The sequence below is a fragment of the Colossoma macropomum genome, unplaced genomic scaffold, assembly GCF_904425465.1.
Source record: "Colossoma macropomum unplaced genomic scaffold, Colossoma_macropomum, whole genome shotgun sequence".
Classification (NCBI taxonomy): domain Eukaryota; kingdom Metazoa; phylum Chordata; class Actinopteri; order Characiformes; family Serrasalmidae; genus Colossoma; species Colossoma macropomum.
The window spans coordinates 3094404-3119584 of NW_023494797.1; the positions used below are offsets into that span (position 1 = coordinate 3094404).

Sequence of the window (25181 nt, forward strand, 5' to 3'; positions counted from 1 at the left end):
ATTGACTATAGACTCCCATGACCATGGTAGTGACAACATTCACTTAAGACAGTAAGACAGCTGAGTAAATGCAGTAACACTTAAATGTTTTGGCTTGTTTTCTACTATTTAGTGTTTTTGTGTTCTTAGGAGAATCCCAGTGAAGAGGATGCCGCGGTAGTGGATAAGATAATGGCCTCTCGCATAGTGAAGAATGAGGTAACACCTTACTTGTGCTGTTCAGTGTATGTTAAAATGATGATTTTACCTTGTCCATGCTTTGTTTAAAAGGAAAAGAAAAAGGGAGTAGATGACAGGAGCATATAATAACATAACAGTCATCATAACAACAGTAATGTTATATCTTAAAGATAAATGTAATAGTGAATGTAGATGTAAACTAATCATGTTTATTGTTCAACAGGTCTCACCAGGGGTGGTTGTTGAAGTGGAGGAGTTCTTTGTAAAATACAAGAACTAGTAAGGCAGCTTTTTTTTCCCATATTTTTCATGATTTCAGTTTTTATGATAATTAAATATTCCTCTCTGGTGAATCTATAACATTGTGTTGAGATTCTTCAAAAAATAAAAAAAAATGGCTGTTGCTTGTTTCCAGTTGCGTTGACATATAGATGTCCTGCCTTGTTCAAAATCTTAGATACTAACTTGGATGTGCTTGAGCCTAGTGAACTATTCCTGATTAAAGCAAATTCAGCCTGTTAGTGTGTAATGTTAATGTTGTGTGAGCTGTATGTGTTAGGTATACAAAGGAAAAGCCTCTCATACAGCTAATGAATAAGTCAAGATCAGAAAGCTGTTGACTGTGAGTGGGTGTATTTACGCAGGAGAATGCAAATCATTTTTTTATTGTTTGTCTAACTGTGTGTTGTGCGTGCGTGCGTGTGTGTGTGTTTAGCTCTTATCTGCATTGTGAGTGGGCTACAGAGCAGCAGCTGGTGAAGGACAAGAGGATCCAGCAGAAAATCAAACGCTTCAAGATCAAACAGGCCCAGAGAGCACACTTCTTTGCTGATGTAAGAACGTAGTGTGTGTGGGTTGCTCCCACCTTTACACTGAAAATTTGTAAATGGCCTTTTTTGTGTATAATTCTAATTTATTAAGTTATTTATTTATTATAAGTAATTAATAAGTTATTATTAATAGTTTACGATTTTCATATATATTAGTTTTAGTATATCTTATAATGGTGGCCAACAGGTGTCCTTTATCATCTTAATAAACCTCAAGACAAGTTGAACTCTCTCTCTCTCTCTCACACACACACACACACACACACACACACACACACACACACACACACACACACATACGTATTATGAATTCAGTGTACGTATATTAGATAAGCATGTTTCTATAATTCTGGACATGAATTCTTCATTTTGGCCACCTGATTTATTGACAGATTTTGACATTTGTCTACCCCTCGTAGTACTTTATATTGATTCAGTGTGCTTGTGTTGTAGATGGAGGAGGATCCCTTTAATCCTGACTATGTGGAAGTGGACAGAGTCCTGGAGGTTTCCTACTGTGAGGACAAGGACACTGGAGAGGTTGTTATTTATTTATTTTTTGTTTGTTTGTTTGTTTTTGTTTTTTTATTATCCGACCATCATCAGCAAGCAAAACCAGCAAGCTTAAAATCAAGGTTGTTAAGGATGCGACCCATCAGAATATCAGTTAAAAAACAGAAGCATCTTGATCTAAAAGCTGATTGGCTGAGACGCTTTAGAAGCCATTGTTTAAAAACTTCATTTACAAACAATTATAAGCATGAATTCTGTATTAATGCTCTGAGATATTATAAAGTGTTCCTTGTGTGGGCTGTGGAATGTAGTGCTGATAGGTTGGGCCGGGCTTAAGCATGTGTATGAAGTAAACAGGCTGAAAGCATCTTAAACATACCATAAACGAGAGCCTGGTTTTGTTTTAACCAAGTGGCTGATAACTGTAATAGGTTCATGATTATATGATAAACTATGATGAAATTGCTGAAATAAATGATGTGCCATTGAAAGTTTTTTATTTTTAATTTTTTTTTTTTTATCCCTTATTACAAGGCCCAGTTAAAGCAAACATAAATGCCCTGACCACAGCTAGCTTTGGGTCAGTGTACCTCAGTAGCTCTCCAAAGCCGTCGCAGTCTACCACATCCTTCTCTAAAATTTTGCACACTCATGTTTGATTTCATCATACTGCCATGAACTATATTTTCTTTCGGAGAAAATGGACAATGTAGTGGTCTGCGGATGTTTGCTTCCAACGTGATATGTAGTTATGCTGTCGTCTTCTTAAAAAGTGATCCCAAACACCACTGTGTATTTATTTATTTATTTATTTATTTATTTTTTTAATCTGTGCACTTCATTTTTAGCAATCTTCTATAGGACCCTCGTGCATACAGAACTGCATATGAACTGTTGTTGTGTATTGAAAATGAAATGAAATTAGCTTTTTGATTTTTGTTGCTTTAACTGTTATCATTCGTTAAACAGTTAACATTCCTAGTGTGTGATAGTGAAACGAAATGGAAAGTTACAGATGATTCGATCAGTTATGATCATTTAATATACAATACAAAAGTATTTTATTCGTTTTTTATTAGTATTTCTAAAATATTTGTTTTGTAAATCTAAATGAATGTCATCTAAATAATGAAACGCAAAGCTCTCTGGTTACTTCGCTGGCTGGATGCGGCGGATTACATTAGCACATATATCAAATTTACTTTTTTTTTCTTATTTTAAAAGGAAATTATACTGATCTTTTAAAGTTTGAGTTATTGAAATGTAAATAAAGCTGTTCAGCATGTTTTAATGTAAAATAGTTAAATGTAGAGAAACTTGGCATCCGATTTCTTTACAGTGGTGGTGATAGGAACCTGGTCACAGTGTCTACAACACCGTGTAAGCCATTTTATTTATTAACCAAAACGATAAGCGAAACCTTCATGTGTCTTTTGATTTTTGTTAATGTAATATTGATGATGGGGAAAATAGTAGTACATATGGAGGGGGGAAAAAGTTTAGTTGGGAATTCTTTTGCTTTAAAACAGCTGTATAAATAAAGAAAAACGCGTTTCAGGTCTTAAGCTTTGGCCAAAACTAACATAAAGCAATGTCTGTCATCAAGCAGGGAATTCGTAGCCCTTTAATGAAGTAAGGTTCTGTAGTATGGCGCATTTCACATCAAACAACTGTATTACATTACAACTCTGTTACAACATTAATACAACTGTATTTGAAAAAAAAATGGTTGAATTCCCCTTTAACCTGATAATGAGTCACAGTAGCTTAAAATTAAACACCCTCTACATCCTTGGAACAGTAGCAGTGTGTGAGCTCAGAAGGCTTCATCTGAAACCTTTTTTCTGCCATGAATATTTTGAAATATTCAAGTAATTTAGACTCTCCATTCTCATGTCTCAAAATAGCCTATTATTTCTTCAGGGCTATGACATAATATGAACTTGTGTTTTTGCTAGTTGCTTTTCATTTGGAAGCATAATTCAGCAGGGAGCTAGTTTTATCTGTGCTGAGCCAGCACATGCTTTGAATTGAGCACTCAAGAACACGGATTTGTTGGAATTATTAGCCTGTATTTCTTGGAGCAGTTTTTTCAGGGAATGTGAGGCATTGTTTTGCATTGTTGAATGAGGTAAAGATTTTTGTTAACGTGTGTGTGTGTGTATGTATGTATGTGTGTGTGTGTGTGTGTATTATAGCCAGTGGTGTATTACCTGGTGAAGTGGTGTTCATTGCCATATGAGGACAGCACATGGGAGCTAAAGGAGGATGTGGATCAGAGTAAGATTGAGGAGTTCGAGCAGCTGCAGGCAGCGAGACCAGACTCCAGGAGAATAGTAAGGACATCTTTTTCTCTCTCCTGCTTTCTGCTTCTCCTCCTTTGCTCTGAGTTTTTTGTAGAACTGTTATTTTATCACAGTTTTTAATAATAATCTTTCGACTGTTTCAACAGCATTATTATGTGCATATGTAACTGTTTGCAGAATTACATCAGAACCAGCCTTAACACTTCCCCCTCTCTCTTTTTCCAGGAGCGCCCCCCAGCGAGTCACTGGAAGAAGCTTGAGCATTCGAGGGAGTATCGTAATGATAACAGTCTCAGGGATTACCAGCTAGAGGGGGTCAACTGGTTGCTCTTCAACTGGTACAACAGGTCAGTTTGATATCATTGTAGTATACTCAGTCCCTTTTGTTGTGCCTTGTCTCTCTGTGTGCTTGTTTTTTTTATGTTGCTGGTTCAATTGGTTGTAGAAGTGGGTCTTCCCAAGTCTCTTTGCTATCTATTAGTGTGACAACAGCGTTTCAACCTTGCTTAAAGCCCCAGGTTTGTGGTGTAAGCTCCTTTTTTTTGAAAGGATTACTAGTTGATTTTGTTGGCGAGCTGTTCAGAATTTGAGATAATTGTTTGTGTATTTTATACCAAAAAGATTGTCAGATTGCCATGCTGCTGTATTGTGTAAGGAAACCTACAGATATTTGGTTTCTACTTCAATTGGTATGTCCTGTTTTCGCTTCTGGAGCAGCAGCAAGTTCATTCTAGGGCTCTGCACGGGAACCCAAGTACTAGGTATACACTTTGAGGTGCCAGTATTTTTATACTATAATTATTATTCGGGTCACATTCTGTTATCAAAGAAAGACAAAGAGAAAATATAGAGTCAAACAGTTTAATCAAATGCTGTTTGCTCTTAGGTTTTAAACGTAAAATGTTACAATTTTGCTTGCATCCATGAGTAAGTATGTGTATTACACTGTGCCACTCTGAGACATGAGTACCTGAGCGTGAGCGTGTTGCCAAGGATGTGTTGTTAATGACGTGATTTGAGAAGGCAGATGTACTATAGTTTTATTGCTAACTAGACTAAAAATTCTAGCTGATGTTAGCTAGGTCCAGAAACAGTGGAACCATATTTATTTGGCAAACTAGCATGTTGGCACGTATTCCACTGAGGAGAAATACCTTGTGTACAAAGGTGAATCCTCTGCATCCAGTGTTGAACCAGTTGGCTGTAGTTTTAGCACGCCTCTTCAGTTAATCATTCAACACTAAAGCTATGGATTTTCCTCAGCTTTTTTGTATAGTAAAACGTCAAATGTTTTCTTCTGCTTGCTGCTTTTGGCTGCTGATTTTCCCTTACCTGTGTTTATCTGCATATCCACTAGGGGTGCAGGAAAAACTCGATTCTTAGATGCATCACGATGCGGACGTGAACGATTCTGAATCGATTCACAAATGTCAAAAATCGATTTGCTAAATATTTAATTTATAACGTAACGTTGACTGAACGCAAAAGGCGGAATTTGGAAGCGGGTAAGTGCAGCGCCCGGACAGTCTGTGGCGGCACATAACAAAAACACAAGTGGTTGAGCGAGAAATCCGACCGGCTCCCTCTGCGTTAAAGCCAGGTCAGATCAGGAGTGACAATGCAAATGTTAATAAGAGCCATTTTATCCTTTCAACAAAGTCAAACCACCTTGGGAGCCGCAACATTTAATGTCCAGTATGTGTTAATGTCGTAGTATGGGCTAAAAATATAAACGAGAGCGCAGATTTACTTTGCTCTACTTTAAGCTTCAGCTATAGCTGCTTTCCTCCCATCACCGCCAGAAAACTTTTCTTCAAAACTAGAAGAGTTTTTTGTAAAATGTCTCAGCATCTGGCTGTTTTACGAAGCTGAGGTCGCTTCTCATCCACCAGCTTCTCGTTCTAATTTTCCCGTTTCACCTTAAATTCTGCCTTAGGCGCTGAATGTAACTGCTGCACCATTTAAGGTGGAACGGGAAAATTCGAAAGAGAAGCGAGTTCATTTTCGCAGCTTTTTTTAACTCTCGTTGCAGATTTAACCAACCGCACTGCTTATAAATGCGAATAAGTCCTCCAAATGCAAATGTTCGTCTTAATCTCTGTTTTTTTCATTCGCTGCTAGCGAGGCCAGACGTCGGTGCTGTGTGACCTGCTGTCTGCTGTCTGTTCTCAGTCGTGAGAACCAGGGCTTTCGCGCTATGCTGCACACTTTGGAGCCGAGATTCAGCGTCCAGTCTCGAAAACCCCCAAAAATGACTTTGCTTTAAAACTACCAAGTCCTCAGACAGTAGGAAGATAACAATCCTGTATAGAGAAAAAAGTTGCATCGAGATGCATCGATAATCGTTTTATATTCGCATCGCAGCCCTCTGAATCTTCATAGAATCGTGAGGTGCCTAAAGATTCCCACCCCTAATATCCACATATTCAAATATCAAAATTAGTCGGAATGCACATCCTAATTCAGGCCCACTACAGTGTGCAGTATCGAACTTTTGTTTGTGAGCCTTGGGCCAGTATAGAACATATTTACCATCCCCTGTAAATAAACAAGTTTGCAAGTCAGAATGCAGTACTTTTTCTGTTTGTCTCCCTGCTTTTTTTGGTATGCTTATACTCTTAGTTTAGCCACTCCTTTGGTGAAACACCAAAGTTGATTTTAAAAGCACTATATAAATGAAACATTTACTTACTAATTTATATACTCATGGAATTCATTGATTTGTCTTCTAAAATACCACATACTAACTGCTTAATTAATTTGCATGGAATGTATTCAAACTTAGTTGCATAAGCTTCAGATGGCAACCACGAAGCCTTTTATGACAGTAATGTCTTGAACTAATCAATGTGCAAACAGCAAAGCTTAGTAGGCTGTGCTGTGAGTTTCTTTTTAGAAAAGAAACAATTCTAGCTCATAATTATGTATTTCCCTACATAAGAGTGAGGATTATATTCAGGATGTAGATGTGCGGTTACCTGTCTTAAAAGTATCTTTTTCACAGTGTTCCGGTGCAGGGCTTTACTCATTGTATGTGTAATTTTTAGTTTGATTTAGCCAAACCTTTTGTTTTTTCACAGGCTCCCACTGGATGTAATGGGAGGGTTATTTTGCAGCTAAAGCAGTGTGCGGAGTGGAGAAAAACAAGGAGTGTACTGTAGAGTGTTGATGGATAAAAGTTTTTCATGATACTGAGCTGGAAATTATGCTATCTTTTGTAGTGTTTAGTTATGCAGAAACCCAGTGCTCATGCTTCCAGAAAGTGGCTATATTCTAAGCAACAAATTTGGATAAGTCGAATTGTTTCTTACCTTTGAATTGTTTTGTTTCTGCACGACAGCTCAGGGAAAACCGTAATGACACTGAAGTTCATGACAAACTGCTGTACTTTTGCTGAGACTTTTTGGTTTGCTGGTAGTCAGATGGAAGGACACAATCCTGTGCATTTGTGTACATATTAGGGAGGGGTATTTGGGTCAAATTTGATAAAGTAAAAGACCTGTAAGACTACAGGCTACCAGACTCCACCAGGGACAGTGATGCCACTCAGCATGTTGCTATTAAATACTAAATCAGACCCAAACCACAAATCCACAACAGGTAACATGTGGCTTGAAATTTACACAGAGGAAGGTGTCAATTGAAAGGCTTTAAGATGCACAGACAAATGCAAATCGTCTGTTTTGCACCTCAGCTAACATTAGTATCCTTGTCAGGGATGCATTGTTTTTTTTCAGACACAAATTTTTAGTACTCGCGGATAACACATCTGGTACTATACTTAGTAACCTACTTACAGTTAATAGTGCAACGTACCTTAACAGTAAATCATTAAAATCTTGCTTATTTTAAATGACATGCTTTAGCTAGCTATACTACATTAGTTACCTTTGATTGATAGCACTGCAGTGGAGAAGAGTGGGTTTAAACAATGGTCTCTGTAGTACATTTACAGCAGGAATCAAGTCCGAGGCTTAAGCATCTAAGGAGCTCACTTAGAGAGTTTTACGTCTGAAGTATTTCGTTCAGCTGGTTGAGCTGTATGTCCTCTAAATCCAGACATTACACAGGGTGATTTTAGAAATCTTGTTCTCTTGAGTCTCGTCGTGCTTTTGAGTAGACCGTCACATATGGACAAAGCCTACGATTTATATGTTCACACTGTGCAAAAACGCTTGACCCATGCTTCATGAAACGCTCTGTTTGTGAACAATTTCAAATAAACCTGCTTCATTCAAAACATGCTGCGCTCCAAATACTGAGCAAAGAGAAATGGTGCAGGGCTGCTAACACTGTGCACAGAAGCTAAAAGCCAGGTGATGATGTATATGGTAGGACAGTACAGTCTCCCTATGGCTTATTTTATTAAAAAAAAAATCTCTGTAATAACATGTATACCTCGCTATTCGATTCAGTCGAACAGAGTAAAGTTGGCATATACGGACTTTGGTAGGAAGTGTCAACTCTTGCTTATATTTTTTACGCATCTCCACCTGTATTGGGGAAGCAGTTGTGATTGTGTGTTTTAAAAGGGGCTAAAATCTCACATTATAGGTTTGGTGGGAATATGCCACGGCAGAAAATTTAAAGTGACCAGCAACTTCGTGTCCGACTGTCACACAGTCACTAACACTTCTGTGTAAGCAGACCTCCTTCACTGCCGGCTTGAGTCGTTTGTTCATTAGCGCAGCACTGTACACTTGGCTTACGTCACATCATATCAGCGGGTATTGATGAATTTTTACAAGGCCGAGTACAATTAAATGAGTGATACTGTCTGTTTTTAGCATGCTCTGCCTTGAACACCTAACCCTTTAACATACGTTAACCTACATAATAATCTTTACTTTTCATGTTTTTTTTTTTTTTACAAGTCTTTGTGTAATCTTGACAGATATGTTAGTGTAGTGATTAACCAATGATACACACAAGAATTTAACCACTTCAGACCCAGATTATGTTACAGGGCACAAAAGCATGATCCTTGCTCTGTTTTTATTCCAAAAGCAATCAGGAACAAAGAGAAATAGAAGGTTAATAATTGCTAGTAATTACTGTTTACTAGGAATTTGTGATGCCCAATACAATGCATGTTGGATCTGTGGGAATCCACAATATGGTAATACAAAAATTCGTAAGAGAGGTGTAATGTTAACAAAGCAGATTGATATTTTGGGCGGTCAGTTTTAACTTACTTTAAAAAACAGTTCTGGGATAGTTCTGAAAAAGATTTAGTGTGGAGCCCTGCTATTTGAATGTTTAAAAATTCGGACTCATCTCTAGTGCGTGTATGTGAGTAAGTGATGACAAAAAGAGAGAAAAAGCGTTCATGTTCATGTGACAGTGAGAGAGTGTGGGGGTGTGTGTCAGGGCAGGGCACGGGAGAGGTTTTTCACACAAGGGGGATAGATGTGGATCCAGGCGCCAGATTGTTAAGTAGTGCGGAAGAGGAGCCAGTGAGGCGTGCAGCTGACGGCATGTCTGAGCCCACATGCCAGCCATATACACACACACACACAAGGAGCCCGTCTCATTTTGCGGAAGCACACACACACACACACACACACACACACACACACACACACACACACACACACACACCTGTCTCCTTTCACAGGGGCAGACACACTTCTCACAGAAGCATAGAAACACTTAAACACACAGACACAATCTAATTTCACACTATTGCTCATCTCTGTAAAGCTGCTGAGTGTATTAGTTTTCTTGAAAAGCAAAATAAATTCAGTGCATCAGTTCAGGAATGTAAAAACAAATCTCTGTATATACAAGCTCAGGATTTCTCTTTGAGAGCTTACTGTCGTGGCTGCAGGCTTTGGATTATAGTTAATAACTTTCAGTGTTATCAAAATACTGCAGTTCTTCCTGTTTTGCTGCTGAATGGTGTAATGATAGGCTTTCTCTTTTCTGCAGGCGTAACTGTATCTTGGCCGATGAGATGGGTTTGGGAAAAACCATCCAGTCCATTACGTTTCTGGAGGAGATCCACCGCACAGGGATAAGGGGACCCTTTCTCATCATTGCCCCGCTCTCCACCATCACCAACTGGGAACGAGAGTTTCGTACATGGACACACCTCAACGTCATCGTTTACCACGGCAGCGTGCTCAGCCGCCAGATGCTGCAGCAGTACGAGATGTACTTCAGGGATGCTCAGGTTAGAAAGCATTCAGACACATCTAGAGCTGCAGCTGTCATTAGACAAGTCATGGATATAGTGCTCATGTAGATTTTTATTGTCTAGCTATTTACTTTCATGAATGGTTTGCCAAAAAATCTAATTTGTACAATTTAATTTACACCGCTTACTCCAGTTGTACTCAGTTTGTCCAAATTTTGTTATGTTACTGCTGGAACTGTGAAGCTAACATTGCTAACAAACAATATAGGTCATCAGTCACCCAAGTATTGTTTAAATACAGCCTCAAAACTATAAGATCAAAACTGAACAAAGCTAATTACTGTCGGTATCGATTTTATACAATAGATGTTAGGCCAAATTCTGCCTCCCTTTCCAGTGCACCCATGCACATCACACAGGTAAAGATAGGTTATTTGAGATTTTTGTTGTTTTTCTTTTTAAGCATATTTTCAGTTCAAAAGTTCAAGATTAATTTATGAAAGTAAATCGTAGCAGATATGGCAAGCTTCGTCTGTTGCATTCATATACCTGCGTTATGTGAAATTTGGCACAATGCTCTTGTTGAAAATGTAATTCTCCTCATGTAATAGTGTAGTTCTCATAGTGTCACACCAGTTCATCTGGTATACCACTTGAAATTCTTCTTAAGGTACATGTTTTGTCATTACTGTTATGCCAGTATGCCAAAAATAAGGGCAGATAACACAACATGCAAAACATGCTAGGTTTCTCACATCCCAGTAGTGAGTTGTAGTCTGAAGTAAGTTAGTCCACTTTGTTGTCGAAGAAGAACCTTACAAGGAAAATATTGTTTTTCTGTTTTGCATAATAAAAATGAATTTATTTTAGCTATTAAATATTGCTCTTATTAAAAGTCATGACATTCCAGAACAATAAGCCACTGTTAATTTATAAAAAGTAGGTATTGTTGGGGAACAGAAATCCACATAAATACACGTTTGCTAGCAATGTTATCCTCATAGCTCCAGGTCAAAACTAAAGAAGCAAAATTTGGCTTGTGTACTATCTCATGGGTAAGTGGGAAATTGTGTAAATTTTTGCCAAACTATTGTTTTAATGTTCTGTGATGTTCATGTGATCCACATGGTTATTGTAGAAGATTGCAGTACACTGCAGGAAGCAATGTGCCTTCTGTTTCGTTGCACCATAAAAGAAGAGTTTGTAACACAAAACTTTGAATACTGATTACATAACTGTGTAAAGGAGCATGTGGAGACTCCAGTTGCTGGTATTCGGTGCAACAGCAGTACTTTCAAGTAACACCAAAGTTACAAGTGCGATGTTTATAGGCCAAGAGTCAGAACACCCAGAGTGTCCAAAGTGTGGGAGTTTTTTAGCCACAAAGTAATAATGTGGCGCAGTGCAGTATATGCAAAGTGAGATGGCATTCAGCACATCAGTGATGTATGAACATTTAAAGCATACAAAGCACCCAAGCTTTCAACACACGTTATTGATTGGTCACTTAATCTGCAAATTAGATTTCTCGATTAATTGAATGAGCCCTACATTCAAACTATGCACACAAAATTACAAAATTCTGTGTGTGTGCTAGTAGCTGTTAAATGCAGTACATTCAGCAAAGCACGAAAGAAGACAGCTTACTGGGGTATGTCATCTCTGTTTCTTTTATCCCCATAAATACAAAGAGAGAGTGAGTTCTCATTGGGGAAGGCAGAGTTCAGCATTGGTTGTGTGACAGGTGAGATTTGCAGACAGGTGAAGAAAAGAGGTCTTTGGGTTGAAGTGCATGCTCAGGGGGATTTGAATGGTGCTGTGCCAGCTTGTTGCCTGAGGCTTAGCCTTGATGGTAACAAAATGCTTACACACACGCACATAAAAAATCACACGCTTTCAAAAGGAGACTACAGAGGCCCATCAGTTAAAAAGTCAGGAGTATGCATTTCATTTGGTCCTCTCTCACGCCTTCATGGCTTTTTCATAAGTAGACACTAGCATGCTGTAGTATTGAGTTAGGTCTGCAGCGATTAGACAAAATGTGCGATGACTTTGATTAGGAGAAAATGTCAACATGAGTTTGTATTGTCCATGTATATTGTTCAAGTTTTGTAATGCTCTTCACTGTTTATATGATGTATGTGATAATGCTGTCTGATTATAGTGCGCTACAGGAAACCTTAGGAGTAATATTGTTTCTATTTTGTTGTTGCATCATAAAAGAAATCACACAAATGGAAATTTGAATCATCCCACTGGCAAAGGGAAAGGAACAAAAAAAAAAACAGTAGCTCAGTCAGTCACTTGATTAATAGCCAATAGGCTAATCAGTTAGAAGAAGGGGTTGTTGTAGATCTAATGTGGAGCGCAGTCAAAACTAATTTGACTGTTTCTTTCTCTGCCCTTCTTCCAGGGTCGTGTTGTGAGAGGGGCATACCGGTTTCAGGCAGTTATCACCACGTTTGAGATGATTTTGGGAGGCTGTCCGGAACTCAATGCCATCGACTGGCGCTGTGTGATCATTGACGAAGCTCATCGCCTGAAAAACAAAAACTGCAAGCTGCTGGAGGGCTTCAAGCTAATGAGCCTGGTACAGAAAAGAACACAAACACGTATTCAGTGACATGATACTGAGCGGTATTGACTATGCCATTCCTTTATTTTTTTTTTTTTTAGCTAGTTTTGCTGTGGGATTTTTTTTTGTTTTGTTTTGTTTTTTTTGTTTTTTTTTAAGAGAAACCTTTTGGTTTCTGTCTGTTTCTCATATCCACCATTGCTGACCTGTTGCATTTTAATCTTTAGGAGCATAAAGTGTTGTTGACTGGCACTCCACTACAGAATACTGTAGAGGAGTTGTTCAGTCTGCTACATTTCCTGGAGCCGTCACGCTTCCCCTCTGAAAACACCTTTATGCAGGAGTTTGGGGACCTGAAGACTGAAGAGCAGGTGTGTGTATTACTGTGTCTGGTTGGGTCTGTGGGAGAGTGGGGCATGATAATTGATTGATTTGATCGAATGATTGTTTGGAGGTATAATAGATATGGATAAGCCTAATGGGTCCATACTTCATTTACTCATAACTACATTACAGATTTGTAGTTGTTAGCAAATATTTCGTACTAGTAACTGAATAGTCTTAGGATTGAATGAAGAAGAGTTCTAGTGTTAAAGGGGCCAACTATAGTGTACAGAGTTTAACATGGAAGTGTTTTGTGTGTGCTTATAGGTCCAAAAGCTGCAGGCAATTCTGAAACCAATGATGCTTCGTCGGCTAAAGGAGGACGTTGAGAAGAAACTGGCTCCTAAAGAAGAGACCATCATCGAAGTGGAGCTCACCAACATCCAGAAGAAATACTATCGTGCCATCTTGGAGAAGAACTTCTCCTTCCTGGCCAAGGGAGCCGGTCAAGCTAATGTCCCCAACTTGGTCAACACCATGATGGAGTTGAGGAAATGTTGTAATCACCCCTACCTCATAAAAGGTAACCCCCAAAATGTACTCATGCATAAATACTGGATAAAAATAGGAATTGTATTATATTAAACAGGGAAAAAAAATCAAATATATACAATTTAGCTGGTCATGCGTTGGGTGTATGAAGTATGTTTCGGACAAAATGTGTCTCATAGCTAAAAAACAGCAGTTGCCAGCATTTTGAACACTGAATTTTGTTCATAATGTGGCAGTTTTTATAAGTTATGCAGTGTCATACCACATAAGCAAGTGTAAACAAGATAACAATTCAAGGTTTGAGGCAGCTGTATGACGATTTAGACATGCATTCATTTCTTGCACAGTGCTAATTTTTGGGGTATGAGCTTCCATTACCTGTTCAGTCACCAGTGGAAAGCTATAAAAGTAGACTTTGATGTAGTACATTTGGGGTGAATTATATTTGGAGTAAGAGGATAATATGGGTATACTGTTACACTAAGACACCACGAAGTTGCCTCACATCAACTTCTCTCTGTGTCTCTCTCAGGGGCAGAAGAGAAAATCCTAGAGGACTTCCGGGAGGTGTGCAGCCCCTCGGCCCCAGACTTCCACCTGCAGGCCATGGTGCAGTCTGCCGGCAAACTGGTCCTCATCGACAAGCTGCTGCCCAAAATGAAGGCCGGTGGACACAAAGTCCTTATTTTCTCCCAGATGGTGCGGTGCCTCGACATCCTGGAAGACTACCTCATCCAGAAACGGTGAGTGGCCGTCTCATGCTGCTGGAGCAGCTTTAATTTAATGATGACCTCAATAATAAAAACTGTGAAGTGCCTCCTGGTGGATTTGTTTAGAAATGCAGTCTCAGGAACAGCCGCTGATTCTCTTAGAAAGCTGTTTTGAAATGAAAAAAGGGTAATGAGGAAAGCACTGGATCCTGGAATGCAGAGTTGTTATGATGGTGTGGGTGCGTGTGTGTGTGTGCGCGTGTATGCGCTTAACTACACCTGTGTGTGCATGCATTTATATATGTGCGTATTTGTATATGTTTGTTTTTGTACATTTTTCTTTTGTACTCTGTAGGAAAAAAGGGCTAATAGGGCTACCCTGAAATCTTATGTAGAGGTGGTCATCTATACAGTTCTGCACAAAAGTCAGATACGACTTTTTCATTCATTTATTTGTTCTTCAGCCATAGGAAAAAAGCAGACATACATTTTTACAGAAAATTAAACAGAAGTCTCAACAACTTAATGTAATATCAGTTTTTTCTGTATTTAGTGTGCCCACTCTCTTTTAAGGAAGGATGGAATAGTGTGAATAGCAGTAGGTACACAAAAGAGTGGACAAATGGAATGGCAGGCTCATTAGATTTGATATTATAATTAGTATAGGAAACTTTTGTTTAAATTTCTATTAAATATGTTTCCTGCTTTTTTCTGACTCTGAAAAATGAATAACTTGTACTTAATAGTCATTTTCACTGGCAGTTAAACAAACAAAAGTGTCTAGCTTATGCACAGTACTGTACATATGTGAAACAATTGTATGATCTCATGTCCTGAGATGGTGTAAAAACAAGTCTGTGGTCTGTGTGTAGGGGGGCTGTTGGCAGGTCTAGCCATGGTTCAGTAGAAGGGCACAGACCCCCTAGAGAGCTCACATCAGACACTGAAAGAGCCTAGAGCGCTAAACAGCCTGAAGTAGGTCAGAGAAAGAGAGGATGGGGAAAGAAGAGAAATGACAGGGCAAAGAGGTATAATGTGATGGAATGACAGAGTGAGAGAATGAGGGAAGGAAAGAGAAAAGCAAGAGTGAAAGGTGAAGGACCAGTGCCTCTCTCTATAACATGAGATTTTACTTCCACTTGGCCAGATGCAGTAAAGGCCCACCGGGGTGATTTTCTCTGTCACAGATGAAGCAGTCTGCTTTGAAAATCTGTTTTTGGTTTAAAACTGCACCCTACCGATTTCCTGATTTGTGTTTGTGGTCTTCAGATACCTCTATGAGCGGATAGACGGGCGAGTGCGTGGGAACCTTCGGCAGGCAGCCATAGATCGCTTCAGTAAGCCAGACTCTGATCGGTTCGTCTTTCTGTTGTGCACGAGAGCCGGTGGACTGGGTATCAATCTGACTGCTGCCGACACCTGCATCATCTTTGACTCCGACTGGAACCCTCAGAACGACCTGCAGGTAGACACGATTTTTAAATAAATTAGAAGAGCATTTCTATTATGTGCACATGTCCTGCTGTCTTCTGTTTAAAAGTCTTTCATTATTTTGTTTTAATCTCCTTGTGAAATAATATGCATGATTATATTTTTATTAGTGATGCAGCAAAATGAAGAAATCCTTTTCCTAAACTGAAGTTCAGGGAACACTGGCCTGAAAACCAAAAAAGCGTCACTAAAACAGTTTGCACAACATGAACTTTACAAAATTATTACAGTTTGTAGACTGCGGTATTTACCACAAAATCCAACGTCCACATCAACGGAAAGCAGTTGGTCATCCAAATCAGTGAATTTCATTTGTGTTTATTTATGCGTGCCACTTTGATAGTTGTTTTTGCTTATTTTTTATGGCTATGGCATGCTAGCACAGACTTCACTGTCTGCTTCTGTGTTGCTGTCCTCTGCATACCGAGCTGGTGTAGTGTTTTCAAGTGGTATCAAACCGGTATTGAAGTTCTTGGGTGTTGTAGCTCCTTGATGCTTTGCATGAGCAGAGATTATAAGTCGCTTGCGTAACGTCCATCATAGAAAATGGGAAGTAGTTCCCAGACACCCGACACTCTCAATGTTGATCTGCTTTTCAGTTTAAACGCATCTGCACTGATCAGTGCAGGAGAGAACAAATAGCACTTTCAATCAGTGTTTCTCAGTTTTGTTGTCATTAAAATAATTTGTCTTTTGAGTTTGACAGTGTAGACCTATTTAGTCTTCTGCTTCGGCCTAAAACCAATAGCACTGTTGTTCAGCTGAACAATTTTAGGTTGCCGAAATTTCAGTACATTCCATTTTTATTATTTGGATGAGCCAGGACAGCTGGAAAAAGTGATAAATGTGGGTTTGGCTTAAAAGTTTCTTAGTTACCAGGAAACTTGATTGTTTGCCTGGGATTTGCATTCTGTGCACTTCTCATGCCTGAAGTTGAAATTGTTTTTAGTATTGAACTCTTCATTTGTTTGTTTTAGTATTGTTTTCTTTATCTCAATGATGTTCTACATTGGTCTCCACAAAGAGTAAATGGGCAACTATTTCACATGTTTCTTCCTCCTAGGCCCAGGCTCGCTGCCACAGGATTGGTCAGAATAAGGCAGTTAAAGTGTATCGGCTGATCACACGTAACTCTTATGAACGAGAGATGTTTGACAGAGCCAGCCTCAAACTGGGACTGGATAAGGCTGTGCTACAGAGCATGAGTGGACGAGACAACAGCCTAGGGGGTGGAGGGGTAAGTTACTGAGTTAAGCAAGAAAAGCATCAGCTGTCATAATTATAGGGACATTCTGAGATGATAGATAGAGGGTATAAACTGAATGTTATGGAAGTGCAACCCTATGAAAAAGGGCACCTTTGATCAAAGTGATCATGTATCAAATGAAACAGATTTTCCTGTAGTTTTTGATGTGTAATTTATTCTTCACATTGTAATAACGATACACCCTTAAAAAGATTGTTTTTCACAGGTTCTTTAGTAAAGATGATGGAAACCTGCCTGATCACACTCACGCACTCTTTGTCTCTTTTCTATATAGCAGATCCAGCAGCAGCTCTCTAAGAAAGAGATTGAGGACCTGTTGAGGCGTGGGGCATATGGTGCCCTAATGGACGAGGAAGATGAGGGAGCAAAATTCTGCGAGGAAGATATCGACCAGATCCTCCAACGCAGAACCAAAACCATCACCATTGAGTCAGAGGGACGGGGGTCCACCTTTGCCAAGGTTGGCCTACTGATTATCTGCCACTCTTGGCATTTAGTGGCCATTTTTGGGGGTCAATCATTTGTCCTTTTAAATACCAGCCCATTAGGCAAAGCATTAAGAATGGCAAGAAAATCTACCCACCAATTATGAAACCTCCATGTTCTCCTTCTTTTAAATTTAGCATTGCACATACCTGAACAAATTATTTGTATACAGTGATATACTGTATACTGACCCTCACCCCCCCTTATTCCCTGTACACATCATTCACATCTTCCAGAACTTGAAAAAACTGCAAAAATGGCTAGCACTTTTGTTTGAAGGGCCATGGACCTGTGTAAAACAGTTGTGAAAAGACTTCAATTAAACATGGGCCATCAGATATGCTATATGAATAAGGTCAGATTTATGCAGACACTAAATCCTAATATTAATAAAAAATGTAAGAATTTATTGTTAACGTAGTTGTAAGAGAATAGAAGTTGCTAAGGCTATATATTGCAGTTGTTGGAGGGAATTGCTGGTCTATAATCTTCTTGCATGACTTTAGCACTTCTGTCTTACGTTCAAGTAAAACATTCTACTCTAAACTCACAGGCCAGTTTCGTAGCTTCAGGGAACCGCACAGACATCTCTCTGGACGACCCCAACTTCTGGGACAAATGGGCCAAGAAGGCTGAGATTGACATGGACACCGTCAATGGCAGAGTGAGTTGAATGTGGGCAACATAGGGAAGGTGGCATGGTTGCTCTTTTTTTAGGAGAACAACTAGTTAATTTTAGTGAAGATTCATAGTAATGTTTCCTTTTTTTTGAGAATCAGATTATAATTACAGCTACTGCTTCCTGCTTTGTAAAATACTCAGTATAACTAAAATGAACAAAAAATATCAGTAATAGAACAACCAGAGTTTGACAACAAAACAGCAACTGCTAAAGAAGTTCCATCTCTCTTGCTTTTCCATCTTTATTTTTTTACTCTATATCTCACCCTTGTGAACAACAGAACAGCCTGGTGATAGACACGCCGAGGGTGCGGAAGCAGACACGGCCGTTCAGTGCCACTAAAGATGAGCTGGCTGAGCTTTCAGAGGGTGAAAGCAGTGGAGACGACAAGCCAAAACTGCGACGTCCATATGACCGCCTCAACAGCTATGGACGCACTGAGTGCTTCCGTGTGGAGAAAAACCTTTTGGTGTACGGGTAAGTGCATGTGCTGTTAGCAGAAAATCGAATTTACTTAATTTTACCCTTACACCAAATCTTCTTACTGTTTGTTGTCTGAGGTTTTCTTTTTTTTTGTCATTTAATGATGTTCCTTCATCTTCAACTAAGCAATGTAGACAGGGAAAGAAAAAGATGTGTAAAGTAAACAAGTCTTGTTTCATGTGTTTTTTTTTTTTTTGGTCCTTTAATTCTGTTGTAAAGAGATTAGGTGTGGTTCTGATACAACTCTACAGCTATGTCCTTTGTCCTACTTACTATTTTTACCATAACAGTAAATATCTTAGTGGGTGGAGTGTTTTCTTAAAATGGTAACAGCTGTGATGTGCATTTTCAGGTGGGGCCGCTGGAGGGACATCCTGCAGCACGGCCGTTTTAAGAGGCAGCTGAGCGAGAAAGATGTGGAGTGGATCTGCAGAGCGCTTCTTGCATACTGCCTCGTGCATTACCGAGGAGACGACAAGATCAAAAGCTTCATGTGGGACCTGATTGCCCCGACAGAGGATGGCAGGACCAAGGAGCTCCAGAACCATCTGGGTAGGACCAGAGAAGCATGACCATTCAGTAGATATGAATAGTGGTGCAAATATATCACAAACATTATTATTTTAGTAAAAGTAAAAATCTGGTGACCTTTTTTTTTTTTGTAATAATGTTGTTGACTTTAGCCCATTTTGGATTAGATTAGTGTATCAGAGGGACAGCTGTAATACAATTTTTACATGTATCCTCAATGATAAAACTCATGCGTTCCAGAGAGCAGCAAAATTAACGCTGGAGAAGCTAGTTTCTGATGGATTGCATTTTCTGTGTATCTGTATATTTGTGTCACACGTGGTCATAGAAATGATTGTAGAAAACTGCAAGTCGATGACGATGTGAATATAAAGTAATGCTTTATACTGGGAGCTACCATTTAATTGACACTTCAATCAGACACGATCTCACTTTTCTGATTTACTGTAGAAAAAAAATATTCCAAATGTGCTGTGCATAGTAGTTCCTCTAGTGTAGTGAACATTAATTATGTGTGTTTGTTTCCTCCAGGGCTGTCCACGCCAGTTCCTCGAGGGAGGAAGGGGAAGAAGATGAAGACTCAGTCCAGCACATTTGACATCCAGAAGGCCGAGTGGATCAGGAAACACAACCCAGAACACATGCTATCTGACGACGGGTACAAGAAACACCTCAAGCACCACTGCAACAAGTATGTGTACTGGTAGTATTTTCTTAATGTTAACCCCCTGTTTACTGCATCCACTGATATGTTGACATTTATACTCATTCTATATCATTCTACTGAACACACATGCTCAAGTAATTTAGTAAAGTACTGAGTTTTGGGCTTAGTAACAATCAAATGTGAATTCATTAATCAAGCTGTTCCACTGCAGTTAGCTTTAATAATGGACGAAGTCTGATGTGAATGCAGTCGTGCAGTTGAAATTGTGTCCAGGTGGCTGAGCTTTAGTGGCTCAATTTAATGCAAGAATAAAATGTGAAACCGTGGAAAGCGTAATGGAGCTTATAAGCTTATGCATGTGGGTTTTTTGTTTGTTTGTTTGTTTGTTTGTTTGTTTTTGGCAGCAGTTTTTTTTTTTACAAACTATGTATCGGCAAACCCAAGAACTCAGAGAAATGCTGTTTTGCTGAGGATTTGTTTGAATAGTGGCATGTTGGGGGAAATTAATTTTGCTGATGGATTTTTGCAGTGGATCACAGAGGCTGAGTTTAATATTGTTCTTTATCACAAATTTGGCAAGTGATGGTGCATGATTTTGATTGGGTTCATAAAGCCGTTTGGCGTGTTGGTTGGGGTGTGTGAGAGAGTCAAAGAGAGGACACAGGGCACTTTGCCACCACAGAAAGTTCCCTATTGTTTAGTGGGAGCTGTACCCCCCCGCCCATGCCCCACCCCACACACACACACACACACACACACACACACACACACACTGGATACACATCAGCTTTGCCTACATCTGCGTTTTTCTGTCAGGACTGGAATGCCAACGTGTGTGTGTGTGTTGTGTATCTAGACGTGTGCTGTGGCCTATCAGATTACACATTATATGAGTGTATGTCATTGCTTTGGAATATTCACTGCATCGTCATAAAGCACTTGCATGTGTTTGTATTTCATTAAAAAAAAAACACTAAGTAAAAATATTAGTATGTTTATTCCAGTAAAAATGGTCGTTAAGTACGTTATTCATATTTCAAGAAATATTTCTGAGGAGATAATATATAATCCACTTGCACAAGGAAGGTGAAAGTCAAAGGAAAATAAGTAGAAAAAATTTTGAAGTGAAGTTCAAAACCTCTTGAAAAGTTATAGATAAAATGAGGCTCCTAACAACCGTACAAGACCTGGCAGACCACCAAAACTTTCACCACAGATAAACAGTACTTAACACTTTCATCTTTGAGAAAGAGGAGAAAATCACGCTCCACTCTTGCTTCAGATCTGAAAAAGTCCACAGGTGTTTCTGTCCATCCTTCCACTGTGAGAAGACAACTCAACACTGTAGGTCTGAAGGCATGTTTAGCTGTCAAGAAGCAGTTACTGAGAAAAGGAAATGGACAAAGAAAGAAGCGGCAACGGTTCTCAGAACAGTGTATTGACCACCTTGGTAACCCAGATCTCCGTGTCACTGAATGTGTTTCGGATTACTTGGATTGTGAGAAGCAGTGCAGCCAACTTGTAAGATGTGGGAAAATGTCCTTGCAGATTTCTTTGAAAAACTGAAAGCATGTCTTCTGTAAAGAATGGCAGGGGGAAAAAAGATTGACACACTTAATACTGAAAACATTGTGTTGTGCTTAGTTGTTGATGCTATTGTGTAATTTTCTGTTAGATACGTTTTCTGCTTTCATTCCTGACACTGAAAACTGACAAACTACTGACCATTTGACTGGAAATTAAATGAATGATGGATTCTGACTTTTCCACAGTACTGTGTCTAAAAATTATTATTAATAATAAGGGGAAAAAAGGTATTCCCAGTAATCAGCATATCATGCTTGGTTGCCCTGGCTATATGTATTTATTGTGAGCTCTCTCTCTCTCTCTCTTTCTCTTTCTCTTTCTTTTTCTTTTTCTCTCTGTCTCTCCCCTTGCCTCCCCCCTTGCTCTCTCACTCTTTCTCTCATCCGTGTAGGGTGCTGTTGAGAGTGAGAATGCTGTACTATCTGAAACAGGAGGTCATTGGTGAACAGAGTCAGAGAGTGCTGGATGGAGCTGAAGCCAGGTGAGGCTAACCTTGACCTTTCACCTTCTCTGCGTACAGTCATAAAGCCTCTAGAGCTTTTTGTTTTGCTTCGTCTGTTACTTTTTTGTAGTCCAGTATAAGGATGATGAATTACTCCTTTCAGCCATGTGAAAATGATGAAAAATAAATTTTTAATGCTGCAGAATCTGTTATGTTGTGTTTTAATAATGTAAGCCAATGAAAATTAAATGTCAGTCTTGTGGTGTACAAGAGAATGAGTAAATCGTTAACATAAAATCATATGGTTTAATATTTGAATATGTAAAAAAATAAACTTTTCATATCAGATTATCTAATTCATTGTGTTTGGGCTGCATAGCAGTGCCATCTGCTGTTCAAAGACAATATTGCGGTTCACCGACTAATTTCGCACACAGACTAAGCCTTGCGAAGGACACATTTAAACTGCAATGCCTAAACATGTTACGTCTGCTTGAGACTCTTGGTAATTGCTTGGGTTTAAGCCTTTGCCTGCCTGTTTTAACTCTGTGTTGTCTCTTTCAGTGAGGTAGAGATTTGTGTTCCTGAACCGGATCATTCTGAGCTGCCTGCTTTATGGTGGGATTCTCTTGCAGACAAGTGTCTGTTGCTAGGAGTCTACAAGCATGGTGAGCAGAACAAACACACATTGTTGTCTCCCTAATCCTGTATTGCTGTCTTCGAATATGGTCAGTGTTGTAAGTAGGGCTATGTGTTGGCAGGTGTATGTTCTAAATCAAATTGATTTGTCTACACAAAATAAATGAAGATCTGGATGCATTTTGAACAGGTTGAGAGATGTTTTTGAGCATCTGTTGACAATCGAGAGACAAGTTTGGTGACAGTCTTAAGCAATGTTAGCTTAGCATCTCCTGTTGTAAACTAAAGAAGCACACTTCATCTGGGGTTAGTGATAAATCATGTTAATTTGATTTTTAGCCGAACTATTCCATTGCTACAGTGATAATGAATATGTAAATACTGTTGGGAAAATGTTAATGACATTCTCTTAAAATCTGAACATGTCACAGATTGCATATTTCACAGTAGCAAAGTAGTAAAATCAAAATATTTCAAAGTAGTAAAATCAAAATAAGTGTAAAGCTGTGTAAAAAAGTCCTTTTTTTATTTATTTTTTAAAACATTTTCCTTACACTTTACAGTCATCATAGCAAAGATACAAGGTTTTCTTACAGCAGTGAGCATATGTCTCATTAATGTGAGATCACAGTAACCTCTTGCAGTCTGCTGTCTGTTAGTCTAACTGTGGATTGTGCTTTGCAGGTTATGAGAAGTACAACACTATTCGTGCAGATCCTGCTCTGTGCTTCCTAGAGCGGGTAGGCCGGCCAGACGAGAAGGCCATCGCTGCTGAACAGAGAGGAAATGACTTTATGGATGGGTACGATATGAGCATACACTTAAACAGATACTTTTTGTAGAAAGACACATTCAAACATGTACACACGTACCATAAGAAATAAGATGTGGGGGACAGTTCTTTTGTTGCTCTCTGTGTCATCTTGACGTTTGGTGTTCATGTCTGTGTGCAGGGACGTTGATGACCCTGAATATAAGCCTGCACCGGCTTTGATAAAAGACGATATGGAGGTAAGACAGTTACAGAACTCATAGACTTGATCAATAGGCAGAATATTGTTATTCTAGTCCATATTAAGTAGACTGAATATTCTTACTGTTTTTAATATGATCCTTATTCCTCGTTCTGTAGGATGATGCTTCCTCTCCGGGTGATTTGGTTATAACAGATACAGGAGGAGGTATGGGAAATTCTGTTCTGCAGGGCAGCGTCATATATCTGCTGCTGCTTTATACATCCATGGCTAAGTTCACTTTACAAGCCTTATTGCACGTTTTGTGATTTTTGCTCCAATCCAATCTTGACTTGTTTTGTAAAGATCAGATTTTTATGTTTACACATGTCTGCTGAAAACATCAGATCTGTGTCATGTTATGGGGATATGCAATTTGAATTTGATATTCAGCTACCTGTAAGAGTTCATGAATGGATAGTTGGTTAAAAACAAGGGGGGGGGGGATAACACCACAAAAAATGCCAACCTTCAGCTGACATTAATATGGGGCTGTAAGCTTATCTTTTTATGTGACCGCACTCGTGGTAGCACACAGAGGAAATGTTTTAAAGTTTCATTATTGAAAAATATCTGAGAGTAATTCGTTAAGCTAACAGAGCTACAGAGTTAACAGAGTACAACACTGGATAGCGATGAGGACTCGTTGTCTTCTTACAGGGGGTGATGTGGCAAAATGTGGAAGTGTGAGAATGGTCCATCAAGCATTTCGAACATTTCTTATATTTCCATCAAAGAAAGTTATATTGCAGTAATTATTGTTATTGTTTTATTGCCGAGCCTTACATGCAGATACGAGTGAATTTTACACTTACATAAAAACATAAAATGAGTGCTTCACTTAACTCTGTATTTTTTCAGATTTTTTAGTAACTTGTGCATGTATGTATATGAACATAGTCAAAACGGTGTCACCAGAGTTTGTCTCATTGCAGGACTCTAATTGTGTGTGTGTGCGCGCGCGCGTGTGTGTGTGTTTTTAGAAGGTGGTTCTGTGTTAGATGGTGGAGGTGGTTCTCTTGGAGCCGGGACAGGATCGTACTGGCCATCTCCATCTGCGTTAACAGCTCGACTGCGGCGCCTCATTACAGCCTCGCAGCGCTTCACCAAGAGCAGACAGATCCTGCAGATTCATCAAACCCAGCAGACTATGGGTCCCTCCCTCTGCCCTCTGCCACCAACTCTCACCCACACGCTTAATCCCAAAATGGCCGCCAAGATTGAGAGACAACAAAGGTGAGACGTCCTGCAAAGAACACAATTTCGAGTTGTTGTTGTTAGTTAAAATAGTCTTTGTTGAACTGAAATTTGTTATTATGATGAAGCATGCTGTCATTTTGCAGTTTAAAAAAAAAAACAAAACATGTTTAAGTTTAATAGATACCCTGTCCTCTTTGGTACTCAATCTTTTGTCTTTTCTCCTTTTTTGTAGGTGGACCAGGAGAGAAGAGGCAGATTTCTATCGTGTGGTCTCTACATTTGGGGTGGTGTTTGACCCAGACTTGGGTTGCTTCGACTGGACCAAGTTCAGGGCAATGGCTCGTCTGCACAAGAAAACAGATGAGAGTCTCCAGAAATACCTCTGTGCTTTCACTGCCATGTGCAGGAGGGTCTGCCGCCTGCCAGTGAGGGAAGGCGGTGAGTAGTATATCACATGCACATACACTACAGGCCAGAAATGTGTAAGGAAGCATTATTATTTTCCAAATTTTCTGAAATAAATTACAATTTACCAACAGTCTGTGTCACCATTCTTTGTTGATA

At 39.3% G+C, this 25181-nt stretch overlaps 1 protein-coding gene across 10 annotated transcripts in view; it reads left to right on the plus strand.

The window, feature by feature from the left end:
* Positions 1 to 25181, plus strand: part of chd9 (chromodomain helicase DNA binding protein 9) — a 96096-nt gene that overhangs the window by 61417 nt on the left and 9498 nt on the right. For 9 of the 10 annotated variants that reach the window (XM_036584033.1, XM_036584027.1, XM_036584030.1 and 6 more), the window contains 25 exons: positions 130 to 198; positions 404 to 459; positions 896 to 1013; positions 1464 to 1550; positions 3722 to 3859; positions 4055 to 4176; positions 9761 to 10004; positions 12382 to 12558; positions 12771 to 12914; positions 13195 to 13450; positions 13952 to 14162; positions 15399 to 15594; positions 16684 to 16857; positions 17162 to 17347; positions 17927 to 18037; positions 18336 to 18532; positions 18891 to 19090; positions 19601 to 19760; positions 21715 to 21804; positions 22330 to 22433; positions 23089 to 23206; positions 23358 to 23415; positions 23537 to 23585; positions 24401 to 24653; positions 24850 to 25055. In XM_036584033.1, the coding sequence (XP_036439926.1) occupies positions 130 to 198; positions 404 to 459; positions 896 to 1013; positions 1464 to 1550; positions 3722 to 3859; positions 4055 to 4176; positions 9761 to 10004; positions 12382 to 12558; positions 12771 to 12914; positions 13195 to 13450; positions 13952 to 14162; positions 15399 to 15594; positions 16684 to 16857; positions 17162 to 17347; positions 17927 to 18037; positions 18336 to 18532; positions 18891 to 19090; positions 19601 to 19760; positions 21715 to 21804; positions 22330 to 22433; positions 23089 to 23206; positions 23358 to 23415; positions 23537 to 23585; positions 24401 to 24653; positions 24850 to 25055 (3724 nt within the window). The remainder of the gene's footprint in view (positions 1 to 129; positions 199 to 403; positions 460 to 895; positions 1014 to 1463; positions 1551 to 3721; positions 3860 to 4054; positions 4177 to 9760; positions 10005 to 12381; positions 12559 to 12770; positions 12915 to 13194; positions 13451 to 13951; positions 14163 to 15398; positions 15595 to 16683; positions 16858 to 17161; positions 17348 to 17926; positions 18038 to 18335; positions 18533 to 18890; positions 19091 to 19600; positions 19761 to 21714; positions 21805 to 22329; positions 22434 to 23088; positions 23207 to 23357; positions 23416 to 23536; positions 23586 to 24400; positions 24654 to 24849; positions 25056 to 25181) is intronic. The other variant, XM_036584032.1, reaches the window with a different exon arrangement.